The 19,771-nt window shown below is 38.5% G+C and overlaps 1 protein-coding gene across 2 annotated transcripts in view; it reads right to left on the minus strand.

The window, feature by feature from the left end:
* The window catches only part of SPG11 (SPG11 vesicle trafficking associated, spatacsin), an 82,251-nt gene that overhangs the window by 31,535 nt on the left and 30,945 nt on the right, over window positions 1-19,771 (minus strand). For both annotated transcript variants that reach the window (XM_044918181.1, XM_021695563.2), the window contains exons 14-26: window positions 19,530-19,705; window positions 18,613-18,826; window positions 15,529-15,732; window positions 13,930-14,036; window positions 11,716-11,861; window positions 10,573-10,734; window positions 8,068-8,134; window positions 5,018-5,183; window positions 3,641-3,846; window positions 3,275-3,383; window positions 1,530-1,689; window positions 892-1,164; window positions 86-286 (exon numbers count right to left, since the gene is read on the minus strand). In XM_044918181.1, coding sequence (XP_044774116.1) covers window positions 86-286; window positions 892-1,164; window positions 1,530-1,689; window positions 3,275-3,383; window positions 3,641-3,846; window positions 5,018-5,183; window positions 8,068-8,134; window positions 10,573-10,734; window positions 11,716-11,861; window positions 13,930-14,036; window positions 15,529-15,732; window positions 18,613-18,826; window positions 19,530-19,705 — 2,191 coding nt within the window. The remainder of the gene's footprint in view (window positions 1-85; window positions 287-891; window positions 1,165-1,529; window positions 1,690-3,274; window positions 3,384-3,640; window positions 3,847-5,017; window positions 5,184-8,067; window positions 8,135-10,572; window positions 10,735-11,715; window positions 11,862-13,929; window positions 14,037-15,528; window positions 15,733-18,612; window positions 18,827-19,529; window positions 19,706-19,771) is intronic.

A 19,771-nucleotide genomic window follows, 5' to 3' on the forward strand; every position in this document is an offset into this window, starting at 1 on the left:
AGTTAAAAACAACTGAAAAAGTCAATGGGGATATTCTGAAGTAACCCTTTTAGATACAGGAATGACATGAAGTGACTATCACTACCTTAAAGAAAAGTTGGAAACCTCTGATGAGAGTTTTGCTCTTCTGCTTTGTTAATAATGTTCTCCAGATGACTGAGAGGTCTTGAAGGTCCCACATGTGTTCTTCCATTGAGCCCCGAATGTGTTCTGTTGCTTCAGCTGCAACACTGTCCTCCACAGACGTGATGATCCAAACACAGAGACAAGGAATAGTACTGGCATCCTACCACAGGATGAAAACTTTTCAAAATAAAATAACATTTGTGTCTGGATTACCTGACAGAGGGACTTGGGGGCTCCCAGCAATGCTACAAACATGGGTAGAGATTTCCTGTTTAGAACAAGTTACCTCAATAAGTTGGTTAAACTAGCTTGAAAAGCCTCCAAACATGGAATAAACTCTAATGAACAACCAAGGGACTATTATAAACTGTTCTGTAGAGGGTAACCTATCAAAAGACCAAGAGACTGAGCGGAAGTTGTAGAAGTACTAAGAAAACAAGACTGGCTTCCACAGAAATGCTGATCAAGGTACTGTCTAGAGCATCCCACTTCTCTGCTCAAGAGTCAGGGTCCTTTCTCTATGACTGCCAACCAGAAACCAGGGCTCGGACCACTTAAGCTACAGAATATTAAGGTAAAAGAAGTATACTAGATAGCCCGGAGCCTAAGCTGGAAAAGCACAAAAGGTACAGTGACCTTGAAAACATGGCAGAGCCTCACTGTCATCATCACCCCACTTCCTCTCTGATTATCAGCCTTCCCTGTCCCTTTCCATTGTTTCTATTGCTCTATGGGTCCTTAATTTAGGCTTCTCATTATCCTCACCTGGAGACATGAGGCCAGGACACTGAGGATAGGGGCTTGTTGTTTCACTGCTTCAGCTAGGAGCCAGCACCAGGAGTTTGGCTCCTCTGAGCACCGGAGCAGAACTTCAAAAAAATCAGCCATCTCTTCTTTGTTTCTCTGGAGTTCCTGGGGGGCCCTGCTACAGACTTGATCACTGTCCATTCTGGAGTTAGACACTGAGGTCAAGTTCTCAAAAGCCAGTCTTAAGTGGTCTTGAAGGACAGGACTGAAATACTGAAGAAGAGATTTCACCTAGAAAACATATTAGATGATAAAGACCAATTTCATCTAGAGCTGAAAAATGTTAAGAAAAGCAGAGGCAAAATTGTTCTTTCTCACCCTGAACTGTGTGTGTGGGAAGTGACCATATCATTTTACAAAGTTATTTGTTGCTTTGGAGTGAATTTCCATATTTAATCTGGAGTCACAACAACTCTTCCTTCAGCTTTTTAGTACTAATGACTAATCCTGTCTGATGCCAACCCACCGAAATCTTAGTAAAAACAGTAGTATCATAGAAAACAAAAGCCTAGGTATACACAACAGAAAGAACACTATTTGTCCTCCCAGAAGTCTTCCAATTTCCTCTGCTTGAATGGCAACAAATGGTGGCTTACCTCCTCTGGGTGATAGTTATGGAGTTGGCTGTGAATAATGAACTGTAACCAATCGTTTGCTTTGGCACATTCTCTGAGGTAAGACGTGCTCAGTTTCACATTGTGAAGCCTGCAGAACTGTACTGCTAATGCCCACTGGCTGCTAGATTCACTAGATAACCTGTAATTGGAAGTTGGGGCAGTAGAGAAAAAAAAATTGTTAAAATATAGCTTTAGTTTAAATGGAAAATTAGTAAAAATTAAACAAATTTAACTGCAGCATAGGGCGCCTGGGTGGCTCAGTTGGTTAAGCGACTGCCTTCGGCTCAGGTCATGATCCTGGAGTCCCGGGATCGAGTCCCGCATTGGGCTCCCTGCTCAGCAGGGAGTCTGCTTCGTCCTCTGACCCTATCCCCTCTCATGTGTTCTCTCTCTCTCAAATAAATAAATAAAAAATCTTTAAAAAAAAAAAATTTAACTGCAGCATATTCTCTAAAAAACCTTTCAACAAATACCAAATGTTTATTAGGCTGCTTTGGAAAATAAAGAAAAAAGAGGGCTCTTGCATCCACAATGGATAAAAGCTTTCTTAGCATACTGGCAGAATGCATTCCTTTTATCAACCAAGTATCTATCCATAGATAGATTATACTAGCTATATACCGTCCTTAGGAGAATTGAGTAAATAGTCACTCAAAAAATTTCCTGAGTGCTTAATTGTTTTGCATGATTCAATTTAGAGTATCAGAGCCCAGACAGGTGCTTGGGCTTCCTCAGTTAGGGGGGAGTACTTGTTCCTGCTCATAGCCAGAAACTGTTGAGAACAGAGTCACTGATAGCAGGTACAAGAGAATGGTGCATTCCCAGGGTCTGGGGTGGCTAGGTCACCCCAGGTGGCATAGCACAGAGGAAAGATGGCATAAATGTGTAAGTAGAGGGGTTTTTGTGGATAGATGGTTACCTCAACTTTCATTATCAACTAATATATATTAGCAAGAGAAAATTAAGGAACTCACTTAAAATCAAATTTTATGAGATCCATATCCCACCTCTTCTTTTTTTTTTTTCATAGAGAGAGAGCAAGGGAGGACAGAAGAGAGAATCTTTTTTTTTTTTTAAAGATTTTATTTATTTATTTGAGAGAGAGAATGAGATAGAGAGAGCATGAGAGGGGGGAGGGTCAGAGGGAGAAGCAGACTCCCTGCTGAGCAGGGAGCCCGATGCGGGACTCGATCCCGGGACTCCAGGATCATGACCTGAGCCGAAGGCAGTCGCTTAACCAACTGAGCCACCCAGGCGCCCCAGAAGAGAGAATCTTAAGCAGGCTCCATGCCCAGCGCATAGCCTGATTCAGGGTTCAATCTCACAACCCTGAGATCATGACCTGAGCCAAAATCAAGGGTCAGAGGCTTAACCGACTGAGCCACCCAGGTGCCCCCATCCCATATCTTCTTAAATGATTTCAACATGTAACACATAAGAGACTTCTCTGACCAGCAGGGCAGTGGAGGAGACAGAGCTCTTCTCTATCTCTTGGAAACTCTATCTCTAAAGAGTGAATAATTAGCTGCACCCTCCCTTTACTGATGGCTAGAAGCAATTAAAACCCACTGTCCATTCACTGAGTGTCTGCTATACGCTGGCTGAGTAAGAAGGCCTGAAGGGATTGGTAAAAACATCTGAGGTGTTGGAAGAAAGACTAGGCAAATACAGATTGGAAGAATAAAGCTTGCTGGAAAAGAGAATGAGGCTGCAATTCAACAAACCTCTTTATTTCCTGCTGCTGAATGCTGTTCCATATACCTTCTTCTAAGAGGATAAGCAATTCCTCTATGGTGGCCTTTTCACCCACAGCCAGTTTAGATAGTTTTTCAGCTGTAAGAAATACAAACAATAAAAACTGGTCAAGAGAAAGGGTCAGGAACTCTTCTATTTGAAGAGTGTGGCCCAGGGCCATTTCAGAAGCTAATTAAAGGGCCCAAGAAAGTGAGATAAAGTGCAAACATTCAGCAGGAAAAAGATGAAGCAGGAACATAATTATTTCCTGCCCCAACCACTCACAATTCGATGCTTTAGACCTATTCATCCCTTGTCCTCTAAACAACAAACCCCAGATGGAGAAGGTACTGTACCTAGAGACTCTCTGATACAGCTGTACTGAGCATCTTCGTTTCTACACTTGTAGCTCAAAATGATATTGGCCACTTTCATATCAACTCTGAGCTTGAGGCTGTCGAGGCCAAGCAGTTCTAAGAAACAAACACAGGCAGCTCCTACTGAAGGTATGTAGAAGGAGGAGAGCCCTAAAACATAGGCTTCATTGCCTACTTGCTGGATCCTGAAAAAGAAAGGAATCAAAATCACATCAGAAAACTGTTTCTCACCAGGAAAAGGAGATGGAATTACATAGTGATACATGGAGTGTCAGACACCTGTGATTTTTAGCTTCCTCCCCCTTCCCGTTTTGGGCCCCTGCACACATCCATTTAGGTTCTTGGTAGTTTTTCATTGTCTCCATAGCCCCCCATTCCCTTATATTTAACTTTCTCCTAAAACACCTACTCATAGGCCAAATTATTCTTGCTTCCAACTATATCCAGGGAACACAGAACAGAATTACAGAAAGACTCCCAAATTGTGATCCTATCAATTATGAGTATATATGCAAACTACCAAAAAAATTAATGCTAATTAAAGTTTGACATCACATATGTAGTTTTATATGCACAGACATATTTCAAGGAAAGATGCACAAGAAATTAGCCATGTTTATTTACCATGCAGAATGAAGATAGGAGACTCAGGGACTTTTTATCTTTCATTTTTCACCCTTCTGAATTACTTGAATATTTTATCACTAAAATGCATTACGTTGTTAACTATGAAACAAACCAATGAAGTAAATCTATATTTAGGTGACTATATCTAATACTCCTCCCAATTCTGTGATTTATAAAAGTGAATTATAAAAAATGAGTTATCTTAAATACAGAATTCACATCTTATTATACAATTCCCTCTTAAGAATAATTACTAATATTTGGCAAGCTCCTGGGTTATTTTAAAAAAAACAACAGAATTTTAAAAGATATAAATACTATTTTTAATATTATCTTTTTTAAAAAATTTTCTTTATTATTTATATGAGAGAGAGACAGAGATAGTGAGAGAAAGCATGAGCAGGGAGGTGGAGAAGCAGGCTCCCTGATGAGCAGGGAGCCCGACACCGGGCTCGATCCCAGGACTCTGGGATCATGACCTGAACCGAAGGCAGGTGCTTAACCGACTGAACCACCCAGGTACCCCTTAATGTTATCTTTATTATCTTTTTCCCATTAACAAAAGACACACTAAATCCCCCAAACTTGGGATATACAGAAACGCACAGAGGAAGGGGAAAAAAAAAAAGACGACCAAATTACTAGCCTGATATAACTACTTTTCAAATGTATATGTAAAATACAGAGATGTCTTTTATTAAGAGTATAAATTATGTTTTAAATACTCACAGCTGCTTGGGAGTCTTGCTCTTGGTTAATTCCTGGACCAGAAAAGTACCAAATGCAAATGATGGCCGGCCATGTTGTAAATAATATGCAAAATTCAGACGTTCCACTATAGCATATTTATTAACTAGGTCAGGGCTAGAAAAATGTGGTAGATGACTCACTGCGTCTGGGGGGAAAGTGAAGCAATATTAATCCTCTGTACCTCACCATGATTAATTGCAAATCTGCACGTGGAAAACTTAACTCTGCAATGGTGAAAGAAAACCAGCTGCAGGACACTTGGGTGGCTCAGTTGGTTACGTGTCTGACTCTTGATTTTGGCTCAGATCATGATCTCCGGGTCATGATATCAAGCCCCATGTTGGGCTCCATGCTCAGGGGGGATCTGGTTGAAATTCATTTTCTCCCTCTCCCTCTGCCCCTCCCCCAGCTTGCACATGCATTCTCTAATAAATAAGTCTTAAAAAAAGAAAAAAAACAGTTGCTATAGTCATTTTGTACCACTGTGCATTACTAGGAACCACCAAAATGTAATAGCTCATTTTAATGTGTAGAAGTAGCCCATTTTTAAAAAAAATTCATTTTAGAGAGAGAGAGAGCATACATGGGGGGGGAAGGGCAGAGAGAGAGGGAGAGAGAGAATCTCAAGCAGACTCCCCTCTGAATGGGGAGCCCAACACAAGGCTCAAACCCACAACACTGAAATCATGACCTGAGCTGAAATCAAGAGTCAGATGCTTAACTGAATGAGCCACCCAGGTGCCCCAGGCCCCCATATTATACAAAAATATGTATCCAAGAAGCTGCATAAAAACTTATAAATTATGCTTCTTCCTCAACTTGTTATTTTAGATGTCTTAATTCTGTATTTGATGATCCTTTAAGTCACAATGGCAATAATCCTTTAGCTATAACATCTCTGCTAAGGATCTGCAAGAGGAGCTTTTTAATTTATTCATGGAGCTCATTACACAATGAAATCCCTTCTTAACATTTTTATGAGTCCTCTATACACCAAGGCCAACTCCCTATACCTTTCTCCAATACACAGTGTAAGAACATCCTTTTCTCCATATTAATGCCCTCCTCAATTTCCTTTTGTTATCATTATACTTTCTGATGTATTCAGAGCACCTTATTATCTATATGATGGTACCACCGTTCTCAGGCCAGCAGAGTAGCTCAGTTTAAAGTTCCTCTGTGCCCATAAAAATAGCAGAAGATATTTGGATGTGATAAGTTAGTATGAAAGAACTCCTCCTGTTAGACAAGCCCTAATCTTTAATCGCCTCTTAACCACTTACTACCTATTAAAAAAAAAAAAAAAAGAAGTAACATTTTGAACTGTTAAAGAACAAGTTCTGGAAAACAGTGCATCTGCTTTTATTTTCAAAGTTCAAAGCTTATTTCTGAAAAAAAGTTTCATTCTCCTGTGGCATTCCAAGGACTTTTTATATTGTGACTTGGCTCTTTAAAAAAAAAAAAAAAAGACTTGAAGAGTTGAGAGGCATCTGTCAACTTTCCAAGCTATTACTTAAAAGTACACCCCCTTTGAGACTAAAAAAAATTGTCATATGCCTTATCTATTTCTTTGTGAGATCACAGTGACTTTGGTAACTTATTACATATAAAACTGTTCATTCATTCATTAAATATTTGCCGAGTACATGTAAAGTATATAGCACTGTCTGGCGCCAAATGAGCTAACTTGAGTTTTTAATCCAAGTAAGACCCTGATTTTTTAGCAGCTGGGGGCTAGTACGGAGAGCACGTATAAGAGAAAATTCTACCCAAAGGGAAATTTTTCTCCTGCCTGTCACAGAAGCCAAGTCACCTCACAGTCACCCTACATCTCTTTTCAATGGTAAGATCATATGAAAAAGGAAGCAAATATTCTAATTAAAGACAATTCTCCAATTTTATAAATCCACATTATGTTTTCATAATTGTTTCATTTACTTTGTGCTTTATTTCCTCAAATATGTTTTAAACTTCTTAACACCAGGCAGGGAATACATCTTCAACTTCCTCTCTGTTCCCCTCATGTACCTAGTACAGTGCTCATTTTCCACAAAGGGGTCAGGACTCTAGCTAAGTGTTGGAGTTGGAGGCATTAAAACAGGGCAGGGGATTCGGTCTACACTCTAGTAGTAAGTTCCCAGAGATTAATTAGAGTATTCTCACTTGAAAATGCAATACATACTACTTTATTCAACCCTCAACGAATATTTATTGAACATCTACTATAGGCTGGGAACTTGCACTGAGCCTTGGGCACTAGGTAAATTAGATCTATTGAAATTTGGATTACAAAACCGACACATTAGAAAATTCATTTTTATGCACGTCAGTAAATATTTACAGCGTATACATGCTAAGTGCTCATCTGAAGCCTACTTCAGAGTAATTTCACAGCAGAGGCACCGCAGGTACCAGGATATTAAAGGCTAACTCTAAATTTAAAAGTAAAAAAGTAGAGTTTAAGAATGGCATTAAAAAAAAAAAAAATCAGAGAAAGGCTTATGGCCTAAAGAGAACAGCAGTGTGTATGCGTCTGGTGCTCACCATGTGCCAGGAACTGCAAGAGCTTTTTAAATGCCTTGTCTCCTTTCATTCTCAGGTAATATGTGAGGTGGGCACTGTTATTAACCTTATTTTATAGGAAATTGAAGAGAGGGTAAATCACTTACCCAAGGTCATACAGCTATTTCATGGTCAGGCCAGGATTTGTCTAAGGCCTACAGCTATGCTCTTAACCTTTATTAATACTATACTGCAAACAAACAGAGATTTGGGGAAAGGGAGAAATTTAAGCAGATAGGTACAGCTTACATTCCCCAGCAAGAATAGCACTAGTGACGCACTCTAATTACTTTTAACTCACAACACGCTTTCAATTCAGTCTCCTAGAAAATGTTTTCCATTGGAATGCATCTTCATTTTTGAAATGGAAAGCAGTGAAAAAAACTGGATTGGCTTTACATAAATTAACTTCTACCGTCAACACTGATGAAATACTTCTAAAGCCCTAGGTACCTGGAATGACTTACCTCCTACAGCCAGTGTGTTGGCAGACTGCCAGCCAAACAATCTGCTAGGGTCAAAGGGCAACAGTGACTGAAAAAGCGGAAAAGTCAGAGTTAAAAGTTAAGTGATTCTAAAGTAAGTAAACAAAATTATATGAAAAGACTTCACAAGTGTCTGCTTCCCTTCTCCAACCTTATCTTTCTGGACTTAAATTCCGAGCGCAGCTTAAAAAGAAAAAGAATGCATGAGACACTTTCCTATGTTAATAAAAATAGAGCCAGCTATGTTCCTTTTAAAGACTTTTCTTGGGGCGCCTGGGTGGCTCAGTTGTTAAGCGTCTGCCTTCCACTCAGGTCATGATCCCGGGGTCCTGGGATCGAGCCCTGCGTCAGGCTCCCTGCTCCATGGGAAGCCTGCTTCTCCCTCTCCCACTCCCCCTTCTTGTGTTCCCTCTCTTGCTGTCTCTCTGTCAAATAAATAAAATAAAATCTTTAAAAAAAATAAATAAAGACTCTTCTCACTTCAAACTATATCTGCAAAGTACACTCTCTTTTGGTTGAAGCATCATCAATTATAATGTAACATGGACTTTTGAAATGCTTTTGGAATCCAAACCCAAGAGGACTAAGAGGCTAGATAATGGTACCATGTAAACAGGACAAGGTGAGCTAAGGCTGGTCCGGAAAGGGAATAGGGAGACAAGTAGATCAAAGGTTAGAGGAATGTGATGAACAAATCACCACCACCAAAAAAGAAAAAAGAGTGGAGTAAGCTTAAGCCAGTCAGAAAAGGTTTGAAAGCAGGGAGCCATGGCTGTTTGAAATTTGTCTAGGCCAAAGATGTAGCAAAGACTATAAACAGGTGGTAGGAAAGATAAAGGAGAAAATTTTAAAAACCTTTAAGTCACGATTTGGGTGGCTAAGGAAAGTGCAGCTTTGATTCAAAATCATGGGAGAGTTTGGGCGCCTGGGTGGCTCAGTTGGTTGAGCGACTGCCTTCAGCTCAGGTCATGATCCCGGGGTCCTGGGATTGAGTCCCGCATCGGGCTCCCTGCTCTGCGGGGAGCCTGCTTCTCCCTCTCCCACTCCCCCTGCTTGTGTTCCCTCTCTCGCTGTGTCTCTCTCTGTCAAATAAATAAATAAAATCTTTAAAAAAAAAAAAAATCATGGGAGAATTTATGGTCTATTAAGGAAGGACTACTTTTCGTAAAGTAACAGGACTAAAACTGCATGAGTCAACTTGAAAACAGAACAAAGAACAACCTGAAATCACTTATGTTTTAGGCTGATTGAATAGGTAGTAAAACTATGTTTTTGTACAATCCACCTATAGTTTACAGCGGTGCTACTGGTCTGCAATGAGATGAGAAACTTGTGATAAATTTAAATGCAGCTAACTACTTCCTGCTTCCAGAGTGTCTTGCTAAATTCTCTCTCTCTCTCTCTCTCACACACACACACAAACACACACACACACACACACAGAAAGCCTGCTGAACTGAACATGACACAGATTTATAGAACAGTCCAAGATCTTAATGTCATCACATACCACCACCAAGCCGTTCATAGCCTGGCAGCCATCTAGGGACCACATTTTTGAGTAGGACTACTCTATAAATTAAGGACTGTACACATTAGAGAGATTTTGTACCTTTATAGATTATAGAGCTTATGTTGAATTTAAGGACACTGTGGGAATATGTGCACTCAGAGAAAAAAAGCAAAAGCCCTTTGAAACGAGAAATGAACAAAAGAATGTGTTCATCATAGAGGATCTGAGTAGGTTTCAGGGAACCTGAATTCCTCTGAAAGAGAAGCAAAATTAAACACGTATGTGCAGTTTTTCTGGGTAGAAGACTCCTAACTTGCTCATATTCTTAAAGAGATCTCTGTCCTGAAAAAGGTTAAGAAGCACTGATTTAAATAAACAAATAGCCCTATTCATTGAGGAGAGAGAGAGAAGTTATCAGGAGTAGAATGAAGTGGCTTTTGAGGAAGGCAGCAGACAAGCAAGCTGGCCAACTGTCCGTCTGCTCTCAGATCCATTCCCACCTTTCTCTCCTGTTCTGCAGAGAACTGCATTTCCCAAGCGCCTCTGCCCTTGGGCTACCAGACAGGTTTTGCCAAGAGAGACAACATGGGAGATTAAAGGTGGGAAGAGGGAAGAAACCAGGATATTTTCCTCTTCCTTTGTTTTCTGGGGTATCTCCTCCAAGGTTCCAGCTCTACCCTCCACGTTCCCCGCTCAGGGGAACAGGCAGCCTGGCTGTGAGTTCAGTTGTTCCCAGGGACGGGCCCGGCCTCTGGGTTCTGCTAACACTACTTTCTTGCACCGTTCTTGCAGCGTTAGGGGTGTTGGTGGCTTCCTTGTCAGTTTTTGACTTGTCTCACCATCGCATGTTTGGATTCCCCATTCTGCTATGACTGTGTAAGTAATTACCTATGTTAAAATGTCCTCCATGCTACAGACCCAGAGGGCGTTTCAGTTTTCCTGGCTGACCCGACTGACACTCCTCAATACCGTACCTGAATAAGGTGGTAAAGCGTAATATCGGGTGGCAGGACATTAGAGGCAGTGTATTGTGGGAAGAGAGCAGTTTTTAGCTTGGGATAAGGAGTTAATGCCATCTTCAGTAACTGGGGATCTACTTTCTTCAAACAGGTCTCATTTTCATCATTCTGAACAACCTAAATAAAAAGATCACATGATACAGAGTAAGGTTTTTCTCTTCTCCAAATTTAAGTCTTTTTTTCACAAGAGTGAAACAAGATTAGCTTGAAAAACTACATGGTAGTGAAGAAAACACTGGTCATGGAGTCACAAGCCAATAGTTTTAGTTCTGGTTCTAAGAAAAACTAGCTGGTGACCTTGGGCCAGATATTTAACAGCAGGCCTCAGTTTCCTACAAAATTAGGAGGTTCAACTAGATCAGTAGTTTTCAAACTACATGTGAAAATATTGTTTGAAAAAAGTCTCTGCTACTGAAGTATTTAAAATATTTAAATAGTAAGTAAATGTCTTTAAAGGGAAAAAAACTACTAGACTAGATGACTCCTACCTAGGTCCTTCTCCCTCAGTTCTCAAGTTATTCTAAGACTAATTTCTGACAGGTGATTAAAAACAGAGGCATAGATAACCATATGAATTAAAATATATTGCAATAATCTGGAAGAGGTGGTATTATATTAAGTTATTATCAGTAAGAAGCTTTTAAAGATTTTTATTAAACTGCATTCTTCAGTTTCCTGTAATGAGGCATACTATGTACTTTCAAAAAAGCAGAGATGGGCAAGTTTCCACTGGGTCCCTCAGAAGAGTTTATATGGATAGCTAAAAATTTTGCCTATTAATTCCCAAGCCACACATCTAAAGTATAGTTACTCCTAGGAGCAATCAGATCCTGATTCTATCCTGAAAACAAACCTGAAGTTTAGAAAACAAAGGTAAAAAAAAAAAATCTCTATACCACATATTAGTTCCCTTCCAACTTAAGTGAATATAATACAAAATTTAAAACTTCATCCTTGTTTTATGCCCTTTAATAAAATGAAATACTTATGTAAGTGGTTGTATTTGAATATCAAAGGAGTCTAGAAAATCCATGGATATTTCCACTAAATTTAAAATCAGTCCTATTTTACCATAATAGGTAAAAGTGCTACCCATACCTGGCTGACACCCCCAGGGGCATACATTGTCGTAGCAAGGGCCAGGAGGGTATGTCCTTCCAATAGCATACTGCTTATACTGGCCTGGTTGCTGGGAATCAGTATCTGAGCATTTGCAAGGCTAGCCTGGAAGATCAGTTTGGGATCTGAAAAATAAAAGAGTAGGTTTTTCTCCTTAAGAGAAAGAATTACATAATTCTGAGGAAGAAAACTTTTAACTCTATCTACAGTAAGAGGTACTTTCTAAGATGAAAAGCAACTGGAAAACATCATAAAGGGAAAAAATGAAAGATTTGTCCAAATAAAGTGAAAACTTCTATTCAGACAATTGAGACAAACAAGTGTTGAAACAGACAAACAGAATAAAATTGAAAGGTAATAAACTAGGGGGGAAATTTTAACAACAAATTAACAGCAAATGACAACCTAAGGATTAATGTCTTCAGCAAAGAGTTCATACAAATCAATGCCCAAAATACTGACTCTAACAGATAAGTAGACAAATAACCATTTATAAAGGAGGAAATATAAATGTTTGACATATGAAAATATGTAGTTCATTAGCAATAAAGAAATGCAAAATAAAATAATAATCAGATGCCGTATATTCCTTATCAACAAAAATCATCATCCTCAAGCACACAGCTGGTCAGGGCACAAAGAAGCTGGGACTTAAGGATAAAATGCTCTAATTCCCCTGAAAAGCAATCTGGCCTTATAGCAAGAACCTTCAAAATGTATATAACCTTTGATCCAGTAATTTCATATCCAGGAATCTATCTGTACTAAGGAAATAATCTGAAACAAAGACAAAAATTTTATGTTCAAATATACACAAGACTGTTATTTATGATAGAAAAAAACTGAGAATAGCCTCAGTGTCAAAAGATGAGAGAACAGTTTATTAGTTAACAGTACATCCATATGATGAAATATTATGTAGACATAAAATAGTCATTGTCTCTAAGAACACAGGAAAATTCTTATAATTACTATATGAAAAAAGCAATAGATAAATACATAGATATTTCTAGTTGTATCCCTAGTACTTAGAGACTGTCACAATGTGGGAGCTTAATAAATATTTGTTGGATGAATGAAATATAATATAGACAAGGCTAAAAAAAAAGTATAGAGAAAGTACCTAGAACAAAATACATTAAAATATATCAAGAGTTGCCTGTGGATGATTATCTACCTAGGCTATCTGCCTGTGGAGTTTTATCTTCTAGATAGTTGTCTGTGGCTTCCAATTTTTCTTTACAATGAACATGTATTATTTTATAATCAGCATCAAAAAAAACCAAAATAAAACATAACAAAAAAACCCAATCCACATTATGAAAAAATTTTTTATTTGGAAAAAAACCAGGAATTCCATAAAGGATTGGCTGTTGATATTTCTTGCCTGTATAGTGGCTCTGCCTGGCCCCTTTCTGGAGAGAATCTCTGGAATAACACCAGCTAATCCCTCAAGTGGGCGGCGGGGGGGGGGGGGGGGGTGGTGTCCCAGGGCTCTTCTGATTCGAACCGGAGCCAAACTCTCCTTCAGGAGCTCTACTACAGAAGCCACGACAATCCCACACGCACTGTGGACTTTTTTCCTCTTCCATATGGAGTTGCTTACTAAAGGATTCAGGGCAGGCACCTGGAAGACAGACCACTTCTTCACAGAAAAAGGGTGTCCATCTACCAGACAGCAGGAATTCAGCCTGTGATAAACTGGTGAGATGAGAGATATCCAAAGACAACCAAGCATGAGGCTGAGGGGGAAGGGCACACACGCACACATGCCATCTGGCTTTTCTTGGCTGGAGAGAGGGAAACATTTTTGGTCTTCTGCTTCTTAAATAAAACTTGAGCCTAGGTTATAGTCAGATATTTGTCTAGAGCCAAGTGATTTATTTAGAACTCACCAATTAAATGCCATTCAACAGACCAGTTATTTAGCAAAAAAAAAAAAAAAAAATTAGAATTTTTAAAAAAAGATTTGATTTATTTTAAAGAGAGAGCAGAGTGGGAAGGGCAGAGGGAGAGGAAGAAAGAATCTCAAGCAGACACTGTTGCTGAGTGCAGAGCCTGACAGGGAGCTCGATCTCTAGACCCTGAGTTCATGACCTGAGCAGAAACGAAGAGTCCGACGCTTAACAGACTGTGCCACCCAGGTGCCCGTAGCCAAAGAAATTTTTGTATTTTAATACAGTACACCCATACCTGTTAAATTACTGGAAACTTGTCGACACTGAACTAAAAATTCAAACCAAGGGTAAGCTTCATGTAATTCTTTTTTTTCCAAAAAGGGACAATTTGAAGGACTAAGTCTGTATATAAAACAAAAGAACAAATTCTGGTTAACATACAGGATAAGACAATTATAACCATGTTTGCTCAAATGATAATGAGCTTTAAAAAAGGAACTTTGGAATTAAAAGTAAATATAACATTATATACTCCTTGTGCTGTGCTTTATATATTCCATATGATCTGGAAATAGAGAAGAATTCAGAGACAGATAATTTTATTTATAATGTCTTTACTTCCATGATGAAATTTTACCCAACCCTATAAGATTAACATACACCTTGTCCTTTCAGATACTTTATATTTTATTGTATTTTTTTTTAAATTTATTTGAGAGAGAGAGAGAGAATGAGTGAGGGGAGGGGCAGAGGGAGAGGCAGACTCCCCGCTGAGCAGGGAGCCCGACGTGGGGCTTGATCCCAGGGCCCTGAGATCATGACCTGAGCCGAAGGCAGACGCTTAACCGATTGAGCCACCCAGGTACCCCCTACTGTATTTTTTTTTAAACATCAAAGACTCTTTAGCATTTTCAAACTTCAGAGGTTTTTGAAAAGTTTTACACACTACAGAGAAGCTAGGACTGAGGAATTCAGTCTCAGAATACATCCTCTGAATATGACTTTTACATCTTCCCTTGCCAGTAGCTTTGGGGAAAAAATTCCTGTGTCTAAATAAGCCTCAATGGTATGAACCGGAAAAACATCAACTGTTTGAATTCCTAGTCTTTCATACACAAAATAAAATAAAAATGTTCTCATTAGCACATTAAGTGTAGGCTCTGCAATAAAACCTAAGCAGAATTAAATCTGGCTGTGCCATTTACTAGAACTGTGTACTTTAAGGCACATAGTCTCTCTCAACACTCCAGTTCCCTCACCTGTGGAATGGGAGTAACCACCTCATAGGACTTTTGGGAAAATTAGATGAATCAGTGCACATCAAGCACTTACCCTAGTGCCAAGAACACTGCATACTCATATATTAGAGACTACAATTCTTTGTATTACTGACCCAACAGTAATTCACAGTGGCCACATATGATTCTGCAGGTTGATCTTGGGCACGTACGTACTGATGTATATTCACCTATCTAAATATAAATTGTAGAGCATATCTAACATACCTCGTAGTGGTTATGAATTCAAAATTGTTTAACATTCATTTGTCTGGGAATGAAGGTACCAAAGAACTCGAAGTTAACTTTTAGAATTTTCCCCTCTTTTAAACTTCTATAGCATTTCTTTCATTTTATTCTCTCTAGTTATTTAAAAGGTTAACAGAGATGTTACAGGATTAACATCACCAAAAACACATGATAAGCATTTAGTTGAATGCAGCATTGAACTAAGGTACCAAGAGGTGGAGCTGGCAAGGGAGGTGAGGAGCTACAGCAAAAAGACCAGCATTCTTCAAGTGAATGTTTAGTATTTTCCTAAAAGTCATGTTCAGAAGTAGTATGGAAAGAGGAAACGTGAAGACCTGCTCAAAGACAAATCAGTTCTCAGTACTCACTTGTAACAGTCAAGATAGACATAGAGAAGATACTGCAGACCGTGTTCCAAACAATAGAGAATGAAGTGAGAATGGAAATCCCAACCTTCTTTGGATCTGTAGTTTTGAATGGGGAGAGCATCTTGCATCACACCCCCAATGCGGTTCAGTCTTAGCAGGAAGAGTTCAAAGTCTTCTAGTTCAGACTTAAGAAAAATCCCATTCCTGTTGAGCAGGTTTCAGAGATGGCAAGTTACAAAGTTGCCAGATTCAGAGCAGACCAAACCACTTCCATTGCTGAAGTCTTAACTACTTAAAACTAAGGATTTACAAATTAAGACTGCCAAGTCTCACTCTATAACGATGTTCTGACTATATTTTGCTAGTTTCTGATGAAGGTTCACGCACCATTTTAATATTTAAAGGTAGTAATGACAGTCTAGAGTTATCTTACATATTTCAAAAACCTAATCTATCTCTTTTTTTTTTTTTTTTTTTTTTTGTGGTTTTGACTGGTACTATACAATCTACTTTGGCAACAGTGGTTAGCTCTTGAAGCTAGAGGCTTTAACCACCGAAATTTCCAAAATAGCCTAACAAAATTGTTATAAAAAAAAAAAAACTAAAGCAGAATAATTTAACTAGACCAACTACTAAACAAGAATAGAAATTTGCATTTAAATATTACTTTTTACAAATTTACTGTTAAGTATATGTACCAAAGGAGTATAGAACGCATATAATGTGGCATTTAAAGAAACACTATGTAACCATTACCCAGATAATAGAATATTATATCTGGAAGCCCTTGGTGTATTCCTCCCCCACTGCATGTCCTTTGCTACCCAGAGCTAACCACTATCCTGATTTTGTAATAACCATTCCCTACTTTTATTCATAGTTTTACCCACTCATATATGCAACCCCAAATAATATATGGTAGGGTGTTGCCTATTTTAAACTTTATATATAAATGGTACATTCTGGATATATTGTTCTTAGTCTTATTTCTTATATTCAACATTGTGTGATTTACCCATGTTGATACCTGCAACTACAGTTTGGTCCTTTTCATTGTTACATAATATTCCACTGTGTGATTATAATACATTTTATTTATCCACTCTCTATGTTTGATGGTCATTACAGGTGCTCCTAGATTTTTGGTAAACCAAATTTCCATTTCCATTTGTGCTTCCTCTTTTGTGAAATGCCTATGTGCTCTGATATCTTTCCCCTCCAGATCCAAGCTCTACTCTTCTCCTGTCCTCTATCCCCGGAGGATCACCTGGACAGAAGACTGTAGTATCCTCAGGCTTCTACTTTGGTTCACCCTATGGGAAATCACCATCAGATGATAAGAGTCAGAAAAAAGAGAGGATGGGGATACCTTGGCTCTCTCTGTGCTGGATGACTGCACGTTGGCTGACACTCTCCACTAGGGAACACAACTCATGCCGGGCAGTTCTCTACGTCTCGGTAACTATTCTCTTCCTTCACCCCTCTAGGCGTTTAGAAAGCATACCCTAGTCCCAGGGTCATGAAGATATTCTTCTACATCTTCTAAAAGCTTTATAGTTTCACATTTGTCATTTAGATTTTCTACTTGGAATTGATTGTATACATGATAGAAGGCAGAAAGTCCAATTTAATTCCCCGCCCAACATAGCTATCCAGTTATCCCAACCCCCTTTGTCGAAAAACTGTTCTTTGCCCACTGTGCAGTGCCACCTTTGCCATATATAAAGTGAGCATACGTGCAGAAGTTTGTTTCTATGCTCACTAAAAATAAACAGAATAAGGTTTTATATCTGGTAGGGCAAGTTCTTTTTCAGGGCTATTCTTGACCCTCTCCATTTTCCTATAAATACTTATAATCACCTTGTTAAAATCCACAAGAAAACCTGCTGGGATTTTTATTGAGATGGCATTATTCTAACGACCAACTTCGGAATCCACGACAGGCTTGTCTTGCTCCACATCTAAAGAGAATGTTTGTGATGTTTCACCATCAAGCATATTGTTAGCTAGAAGATTTTTTTAGATACCCCTTTCAAGTTAAGGAAATTTGTCTATTCTTAGTTTGCTAATATGTAGCTTTTATTATTAATTGATGCTGAATTTTATCAAATGCTTTTCTGTATCTAGCAGGGATTTTTTCCCTTTAATCTGTTGCTATAGATCTCAATTCATTAATGTCATAATTCATGTTAAGTCATACATATACTAGCTTTTTAAGCAATCAAATACTAAGCTACATATTTGATAGGCATTCAAGTTATACGTAATTTTACTTTTGGTAAACAAGAAGAGGATTTAGGGCAGTGGAAAGAACAGCGAATAGAAAGCCAGGGGTAAAAGAACTGAAGTCTGAAAGTAACTGGCTTGGGCAAAGCTCTTCTCTAGATCTCTCTCTCCACATCTTCAGGTTGGGTAGGGCAATACAGCTATACCTCCCCAATAAGTATAAATATACAATAAAATAAATACACGGGGAATAGCTTTACGAAACTTAAAAATTAACATACACGCTATGGTCTCCTTATATTATTTTTATAGCTTGGGAAGACAGATTAGGTGTAGCTGTATGAGATGTGCTGATATTCAATCATTTTTGACCCACACATATGGCAAGTTCGCACGGTTCAATCTAACAGAATTATTTTTAGCAATGAATTAAAATTTTAAAGTCTCCATCACTTCAAGAGCTACTTCCCCTCACTAATTTCTTAACTGAGCAGTTCTCTTTAGTTCAAACCACATGGAGCATACAGCTGGGAGAAGAGTGGCAGACGTTACTCGACACTAAGGTATCCTCATCTCAGCTCTTGCCACTTAGTCCTTGTCGCTGCACTGACAGCTGACCATTTCTACACCAAAGCACATTTAATGATTTGAGGAAAACCTTCATCTACAATTTGAGAGCCTATTCACTACCACATGATATTAAATGCATGTGATTTTAAAACCTCAATGGATGGTAACACCCTTACAGTTCTGAATACTACGAAATGATGTTGCATTGGATTTATGGCATTTCAGAGCAAAAATTACACGATTATTTTTTATTGCCCTTCCTTGTGTTCATCCCCACAGTGACAATACCTGGCCAGCTGATCTAAAATTTCATTCCTCATGTAGCTGTTGCAGCAAGTATGCCGATCGATAACATCAACAGTCAGAAGGGGCCATCTGTCCTGCTCAAGCGAAGCACAACTGTTCTGAGTCTGAAATTCTCCAATCCACAAGATAATGCTTGACCAGTCATGGCGAGCTGTGAGATAGCTCCAGAGGGCTTCAGGAGAATATGATTTGTATTCTGCATTAAGAAGAAAATAACATTAAAAAAAAAAGAATAAAATACATTTTAAAATAGCAATGAATTATGATTATTGACATGAAACTCAACACTAATTAACTGAATAGATATGATGATCTGCACATTTATGTAACATGAATTATTCAGGCCCTCTGCTTATTTTACTATTTTCCTCTTTAGTGCTCATTTCATAATACGTCAGCTGCAGGAAGAGCTAAATGTTGTTCTCATTACTACAGTGGTTAAACAAAACTTGGAAATTAGCTGTGTATTTCACTTATCTTTTCAGGCCTCTTCTTCCCTTTTCTTCTCCTTAATATAAATAAAAACTTTAACCTTCTATGAATTACCACTGTTTGTTCCCCAGAGCCTGGTGTGATATAGATCCTTGGTACACAAGAAGAAACATGAAGACTATTTGGAAAAACAAAGATTTTGTCACTTTGAGGCTGGGAAGAGAATTCTTAGCCTTGAAATCTCAATTCACTGAACCATATGGCTTTTCTCGTCCAGTATCACATTAGAAATCCCTTACAAAACTCTTGAGATAAGAAAGAGGTCTTAATGCAATGACTTGCATTTTAAAGCAACTATGTTGCCTCCAAAAGGAGTTCTAAAATGGAGACTCATGGAACTATTCAAATACCAATGCCTAATTTAATCCTCATTCAATATGTTAGATTTTAGGTTCTTTCACACTTGCCTTCTGGACTTATCCTGGGGAGAAGGATGGATTCTTGTGTTAGTTGAGTCCACCATTGAGCCCAATTTAACACAACTCTATGGTCCTGTTTGTTAAATTTATCTTTAGGATCATATTTCAGGAGTGAGTCCAAAACAGATTTGTGCTTGAAAAAATCCCGTTCCTTTATCCAATACCTACAACAGTGATATAAATGTTTTTAATTTTGGACGGAAAAGCATCATTCTTTTTTATCTGTTCAT

This window comes from Neomonachus schauinslandi, chromosome 9 (assembly GCF_002201575.2).
Source record: "Neomonachus schauinslandi chromosome 9, ASM220157v2, whole genome shotgun sequence".
NCBI classification, from domain to species: Eukaryota; Metazoa; Chordata; class Mammalia; order Carnivora; family Phocidae; genus Neomonachus; species Neomonachus schauinslandi.